This window comes from Galeopterus variegatus, unplaced genomic scaffold, assembly GCF_000696425.1.
Source record: "Galeopterus variegatus unplaced genomic scaffold, G_variegatus-3.0.2 Scaffold74, whole genome shotgun sequence".
In the NCBI taxonomy this organism is placed as follows: Eukaryota; Metazoa; Chordata; class Mammalia; order Dermoptera; family Cynocephalidae; genus Galeopterus; species Galeopterus variegatus.
This window is the reverse complement of record NW_007726185.1, coordinates 261,371-269,152: the sequence shown is the minus strand read 5'-3', so window position 1 is coordinate 269,152 and position 7,782 is coordinate 261,371. Positions and strand designations below refer to the sequence as shown.

Here is a 7,782-nt window from a genome sequence, read left to right as displayed (position 1 = left end):
TAAAAAAAGAAATTAAAAAAAAAAAAAAAAAAAAAAAAAAGGTTTCGGGCCAGCCTGTGGCTTACTCGGGAGAGTGCGGTGCTGATAACACCAAGGCCACGGGTTCAGATCCCATATAGGGATGGCCGGTTTGCTCACTGGGTGAGTGTGGTGCTGACAACACCAAGTCAAGGGTTAAGATCCCCTTACCAGTCACCTTTTTAAAAAAAAAAAAAAAAAAAAAGGTTTTATTTCCCTTTCCCCAATTCAACCAAATCAGCTTACCTGTACTTGGCGAACTACATTGGCCAGGCGTTTGGCACAAGGATCTTCATGTTTAATTGCCTCATGCATTTCTCCTTCTGCAATTATACTGAATATTTTGGGCAGATTGGTATTGTTTGGCCCAAGAACAATTGGGTGATTACTGACGAAAGAGAAGAAAAGCTTTATAAGTAAGTTTACAAGGAGGAATCACTCAGGCTCTCACACTCTACTACACCCTTCTCCCACCACTAAATTCCATTCTAAGGTCATTATAAAATGATTATGCGTTCACTAAAATCAACTGCTTTCAAATTAAGTAGGAAGAAAACCAGCTAATTTTACATGTTAGTTTTCCAGTTTCTTCCCATGTAGAATAGAAAAAATACTAGGCTCATCTCTCAAGATTGTTTAAGAGCCAAACAACAGATTGCTCTAAGAGCTTTATAGATAATCTGTGACATATTTTTTAAAAAACAAGATATTACTAAGAATAATAGTTGCTTAACATGAATTTTATTTTGCTACTGCAAAATGGTTTCTAAAATAAACCCAAAGTTCCAAAAAAATTATATGGGCATTTCAAGTGTAAGCTGGGAAATAAACTCTAGGCAAGTTTAATGCAAAGGAACATAACAGTAGAATTCTAGTCTTTGTCATTAAGAGAATTTCAGAGTAGTCATTTCCAAGGGAGATGATCAAATAGCATGATTGAGGGCTGGTCATTTCAGGTGCTAAAGCAGATAATGAGTGTATAGCCAACAGGATGTCAGTTATATTCCTTAATGATGTTCTCAGTGGGAAGGTTCAAACACAATATTTAGTGAACCTGAGCTTAAACAGGCATGAAGGAAAATGCCTGCTGGCTTACTGCTACAAACTCCAGTGGTTGTAGCGTTTGGATCTATTCATGAACTAAAAAACAGTAATTAATACTGACAGAGTCCAGATCTGACTAGTATTTAGGGGAACCTGGACTTAGAAAACCAGACATCAAAGAACATGCCTTTGATTTGATAGTTTTGATAGCCTCCATGGTGTTGCAACTCTCAGATATACTCTTGGACATAAAATAGCATCAATAATGCAAGAGCTGAGGGCCAGGTCTTATGGCCTGTCTGGTATACTTCCCTTATATCACTGATTCTTGAATTCAAAGAAAAACACCAGAATTCTAGAGGGTCAAATGTTACTAACAATGTATTTCACTCTCATTCTATAATTAAACTGGTGGGCAACAGAACACTAGATGATAACCTTAAAACATTTTCTAAAGTGCCTCACCTGTTGAATTTAATTTCATATGAATAACAAAGTTAGATCTTATTAAAGGCAATCTTAACTGTGATAAGGTTTCTTAGAATAATTTATAAAGACAGCATTATTAGAAATCTATACAGTTGAGGGCTGTGCAGAGATTGTGGGGTTAAACCTTAAAAGACTGACATTGGGGGAAAATGCAAGGGAGCATGTTCTTTTGTGAAGGGGAAGGAAATAAGGTCAGTCTGCTTTCTTACCTTTCAATCAGGTCACACAGATAATTGAAAGTCTGAACAGCTTCTTCTTTATCTTCATGTAGTGGCAGCCAAGACAACCAGTGTGGTAGGACTTCTTCAACGTTTACACAGTCAGGCTTGAACTTCATAATTTTCCCTACTGCTGAGATGCAGTTCTCTGTGGCATTGACATTTTCTTTGGTCTTAGAATCTGCAGACTGAATTACTCTTACTAGCAGTGGAAGTGCTTCTATAATAAGCATTTGAAAAAAAGTCAGTTAAAACCTCACAGTTTCATGCAAGTGAATATAACTGTTTTTATCTTTGGTCCAGGTATCGATTATGGTGAAGACATGTTACAGTGTAAGGAAAAGTTTTATCTCTTGGCTACATCATCACAGAATGGTGACAAAGGGAAGAAGGACTGCCCCAGCATGGACAGAAGCACTAGTACATTACTAACTTGGAGACTCCAAGAGATTAGTGGCTTCCAGATTTACAGTGCTAATCATCTGAGGGTAATTAAGCTTTAAAAGCTGCTTAGGTGTATTCCGCAGTAAGTTTTAAAAGTCCTATGCTAAGGCTGTGGTATATCCCCCAAACAAATTGTACCCTGGACAGCTGGGAAGGAGGAGAGGACTTTGATTCCACTCAGATTTCATTTCCACTTCCATGAGAATAAAGTTGATAAATTCCTAAGTGCTACAGATGAGGTGTTTGAAAAGGGGGACAAGAATAAAGCAGGAATAGGCATATAATGTTTGTGGTTGTGTAAAGAGAATGAGGTAGAGATAAAAGGGATGGATGTCTGGAATGAAATGCATGTAAGAGAATAAACAAAAGTACCTGTACAAAAACGGCGATAGTTATCTCCACCATACTGTGCCATAACTCCCAGGCCATATGCAGCTGCTTGCCGGACTTCTGGGCTGTTGTCACATACATATTGGAGCATTGGCCTTAAGAAATATTCTCCATATTTAAATGAGGCTGGACTACAATGTTCTATGACATCATCAAAGATGCACAATCCCCATTGTCTGTCTGGCCATGGTCTATGTGGACACTACAAAAAAGATTGTATTTTAATCTTTAAATACTGGTGTACATAAGAAATGTAAAGGAATAAATATTTACATTAGACTATCTGCTTACATTGATATTCTTGATATGAACAATGAAAAAAAGAAAACACAGTAGTAACAACCACTTCTTGGGACTAACAACATTCAATTTAATATACAGATTTAATGAAACAGGTTTAAAAGGCTTGTGTGATTTGTTACAGAACTCCACAATCTGACACTACCATCTACAGAGAAGAACTGACAACAGCAGCAATTTAGATTTACTTTATAAAAAGACAATGATAATGCTATATTTTAAAAATACAATGATAAAAGACATTAGGATCTTAACTTTATAGCACTGATTCAACAGGCTAAGTCCTGTGTGCTTAAATTTAGTTGTGAACCTAAAACTGCTCTAAAATATATATAGTCTATAAAACATTAAGATTCATACCATGTTTTAATTCTATTTTTTCATGAACTTTTGGTGTACCCTTGTATAAGCCCATTATCCATAATCCATGATTGCTGGTTGTACATAACAAGGATCATAACTGAACTGTCTATGGTCCACTGAAAAAAATGTAGTCATTCTGTTTCCATTTGTTAATTTAGCAGAGTACAGATAATCTGAAATAATGAAAAGTCACTTGTATGTCCTTGAATATGTTATAACTAAATTGGCCTATGAAAAACTAACTAGCAATCTTCTAGTATATGTTGAGGAAATATCCAGAACCATTGCTAACGTGATAAAATTAAAGATGTGTGGTGGAAACCATAATTAATGAGACACATTTTAACTGAAGCATAAGATTTTATATGTTGTGACAAAAGAATTCTAGGTCAACTATCCTAAACAACTTTTAGAGAAGTAATACTTACAATTAGGTTGACAATCAATGGAAGCAGCTGTTCAAACCATGGTAACACCTTTTCCTTGTAGCTACTAAATATTGAGTGTAAAATATCTGACACTTTGGTCAGAATATAAACATCACTATCATCCTAAAAAAAAAAAAACACACACACATACCCATACGGATTAAAAAGTATCTGATTATTGATAGTAACATTTATAAAAATCTAAGAAATACAGAAAATCAAATTTCTCATCGTCTTAAGGGCACATCAAGAGTCTAGAGACTGAAGCCACCTAAACACCAGGGGTCATGTCTTCTCTCCTACCTGCTTATGGAAAGAGAAAGGTGTATGTCAAGTACTGCACTTACTGCAAAGATTTTCCTTGGAACATATTTAAAATTGTCCCCAGTTTCTACACTCTGAAACAGAAGCATTTTTACTTTACTATTATTATATTTTGTTTTTGGCAGAATGTTCCTCATTTTGGAGTAGCAAGGTGGGGAGTCTGTGGTCTCATCACTGGCAGTATGCGAGCAACCTGCAGGGAACTGGAATGACCTGCACATGTTAGTACTGGCCCACTGGGTGGCCACATACCACAATGTTCAGCACACAGTCAAAATATGACGGTGCCATGTGGTCTGAGAGAACTGAGCAACATGATGAAGAAGGACCCAGGCCGTTAGTGTGACTCTGGGCAATCATTTAACACTGGAGTTTGAGGTCATTCATCCCTAAAATGATGAAAGCACCACCAAATACAAATGGTTGTTGTGAGCAATATATACAAGAAAATACTAGGTAAACTCCAAAGTGTTTTGGTGTGTGAGGTACTTCAATGAAATGCACAAACAGCACCCAAAAGACAAATCAGTTAATTTCAAATTACTTATTCTGTAAACTAATAAATGAAATACATTAGAGTCTTCTGTTAAAGATTAATGATAATTACATCAGAAAGTCAGATGAATTAAAAATCTTTCAGATGAATACGGTCATGTAAATTAAGTTCCAAAGGGAATAATTTACCTCATCTTGTAGTGACTCTTCCACCTGTTCATCATAGTCTTCATCTTGTCTTTTAACTAAAACACACCCAAATAAATGCTTTTAAATGACTGCCAAATGGTCAAGGATTACATTCAGAAATAAAAGCATGGAAAACTTACCCTGCCGCAATTCTTGATTTTTAAAATGTTCTTCTAGTTTTGCTTTCAATATACCTCCCAGTTCTTCAAAGTGTTCATTATTAAGGCATCCATCTCCCATTACTTCAATGCACTAAGGAGGATGAGGAAAGAAAGCAACCCATAAGATTTAAGGGTGTTTACAGTCAAAAGTTAAACTCCACTAGGAATCACATGGAAGTCCGAGAAAAATGAACACAATTCAGTATCCTGGAAGATTAATGATTAAATGAATAGATATACTTGATTTGTTGTATTTGTTAGAATGACAATATTTAAAGAGAGGAGTTAGAAAAAATATTTTTATTTTAAGCATCTATTGAGCATACCTTACATGCGGGCATTATGATAGGTACTGAGGATTTAAAGATTGGAACAGACGTAAACCAGCTCCTAAGGAGCACAATTACTACTTACATACTCTCTACATACAATGTACAAAGAAAAAATTGAAAAAAGGGTAAATTTACCCTGGAAGGGCATTACAGATGGAGGAAATGATATGGGCAAAGTCATGGAAGCAAAGATTCTTTGAAAAAACAGAAGAAATTCTGAATTGCAGGAATGTAAATAAGGACAAGTAATGATGCTGAAGAACCTCTAAATCAAACTTGGAGGAAGCTATGGAGTTGTGCACAATGGGGGTGACACTGTGAGTACGCGAAGGGAAGTGACTCAATAAAGAGCAAATTAGTGCTTGAGAAAAGAGTGAATTGGGAGGAAAACAAAGGAGAAGGACTTCTGGAGTAGACTGAGTGAGGTTATTTCAACAGCACAAATAAGAGATGGGGCAATGGGGAAAAACAAATCTGGAGAGTGAATAGGACAGAAACTAGACATGAACTGGTATGATACTCATGTTTCTGCAGCTGGATTATTATGTACACGATGGTAGAAACAAATCAAGACTGGAATATAAGAGTATTCAAAATTTCTTCTATTTTTCCAAAGAATGCATGCTTCCATGCCTTTGCTTATATCATTCCCTCCACCAACCATGACCTTCCACAGCAAACACACCCTTTCTTCAATGCCTACTCTTAAGCAAAAATGTCAACACCAAAATATTAAAATAAAAAATTTGAACATTTTCAGTAAAAAAGAAAACTTATGCTATAGCATATCATACAAATAAATCTTCCCCCCTTATTTCCCAAGACTAATAAATGAACACATAACCTTACACATATTCTTTAAGAAAGTAATACTCACCTTTGCAAAAGAATGCATTATTTCTGAGAGGACATCTGAATCTGGTTCTGTGCCAATGGCCTTGATTAGAGCATCACACATAAAATGCCACATCTGTGTGAGATATTCAGGACCACGGACTCTTGCACACTCCAGGAGAAGAGGCATGGATTCTGCTGCTGCCACTCGAACACGTTTTATTGTCAAGGAAATGTAATCACTAAGGAACCTCAAAAGTTTTTACTAGCATTTTGCTTACTTAAATGTTAAACTGTTCATTGCATTAATAGGCGTGCTAAGGCAACTTCTGTTTATCTAAGACAGCTATCCAAGAGTTTGTGTTAAATATAAAGTGCATATAAAAATAGGAAAGTCCCCCGCCCACAAGACACACCTCCTATCTCTTCTGTCACCTATAACAGAGCTGGAATGAGTCCAGTGGCAGACAGACTGTCTTAATTAATTGATTTAATTATCTTAATCTATTCAGTTTTTAATACAGATTAAGTTGCCTCTATCTAATACCACTTATAAAATAAGGTCTTGATAACTTCCTCAATTCTGCTTTGTACTCTGGCATCATGGAAAGTCTTTGCTGGGCAAAAGCCATCTTCCGTAAGGGAAACCACTCCAGGATACTGCACGAGGAACTGAAACAAGAGTCAGACACATCTGTGTTTGGGTCTGGGCTCTACCACTCCCTGAGCTGTCCTCATTTTGCCCATCTGTGAAATTGTGTGTATGTGTGTAAAGACATAAAAATGTACCTATACATACTAATTATGACTGTCATTATTTTGAGTAGGAAAACATTAACATGCAGATTTACCAAGAGATGCTTCTCCCCAAAGGTGCTATCCATATTTGAAATGTAGGATTCTCTGTGTTATGGAAAGTTAACTATTAAGATTTTATTTTCTGAACATTACCAAAAGATACTTGTGAAAAGTAACAACTATATACATTATAAACATTTGCTAATAATGTCTATCATTAGAGGATAGGTAACTACAGGACAGGTAACATTTCCTTTTTCATGTTTTTGGTACAAGATGGAACAAAAGCATATGCAGAAAACTAAGTTTATAATTTAAAACTATAGTTAGTTCAAACACAAACAATAATGACGACGTACACTTCAGTGAACACAATGTCTCATACTTGAAGAAGCTACAGTCTTACTAAATCTAGACATGTTTTGTATTCAAAAGTTGTAGGATATCATCGTGAAAATAAAATTTCAGTAAAGGAACCATCAATTTGACAACCTGTTCAGTGTATTCCACAAAACCTTCCTTTAACTCTTTAGCGTAGCAAACCTGAAACCAAAGTATTAAGAAATGAAGATCAATTTTATTTTTAGGTACTAATATTTATTAAAAAAAAGCAAAATTATAAAGACCACAGAATGTTGTATCTTGATTAGGACCACATTTAAAATTGCATTCAGGACTGTCAAATTAAGTTTTCTAACTAAAAATAATTTAAAAATGAGAAGGAGCCAAGAAATGATGTAGTATATACTGTCATTCAAAGGCTGGAATAGTCCATATTGTTTTTATTTTTTAATTTCTTTTGTAGGCTGGCCCTGTGGCTCATTTGGGAGAGTAAGGCGCTGGTAGCGCCGAGGCCATGGGTTCGGATCCTATATAGGGATGGCAGGTGCGCTCACTGGCTGAGCGTGGTGCAGACCACACCATGCTGAGGGTTGCGGGGGGGACCCTTACCGGT

The 7,782-nt window shown here is 36.0% G+C and overlaps 1 protein-coding gene across 1 annotated transcript in view; it reads right to left on the bottom strand.

The window, feature by feature from the left end:
• Positions 1–7,782, bottom strand: part of IPO5 (importin 5) — a 35,378-nt gene that overhangs the window by 2,859 nt on the left and 24,737 nt on the right. The window contains exons 17-24 of the mRNA XM_008578356.1: positions 7,274–7,370; positions 6,073–6,245; positions 4,843–4,954; positions 4,703–4,758; positions 3,695–3,817; positions 2,586–2,805; positions 1,761–1,989; positions 265–406 (exon numbers count right to left, since the gene is read on the bottom strand). Coding sequence (XP_008576578.1) covers positions 265–406; positions 1,761–1,989; positions 2,586–2,805; positions 3,695–3,817; positions 4,703–4,758; positions 4,843–4,954; positions 6,073–6,245; positions 7,274–7,370 — 1,152 coding nt within the window. The remainder of the gene's footprint in view (positions 1–264; positions 407–1,760; positions 1,990–2,585; positions 2,806–3,694; positions 3,818–4,702; positions 4,759–4,842; positions 4,955–6,072; positions 6,246–7,273; positions 7,371–7,782) is intronic.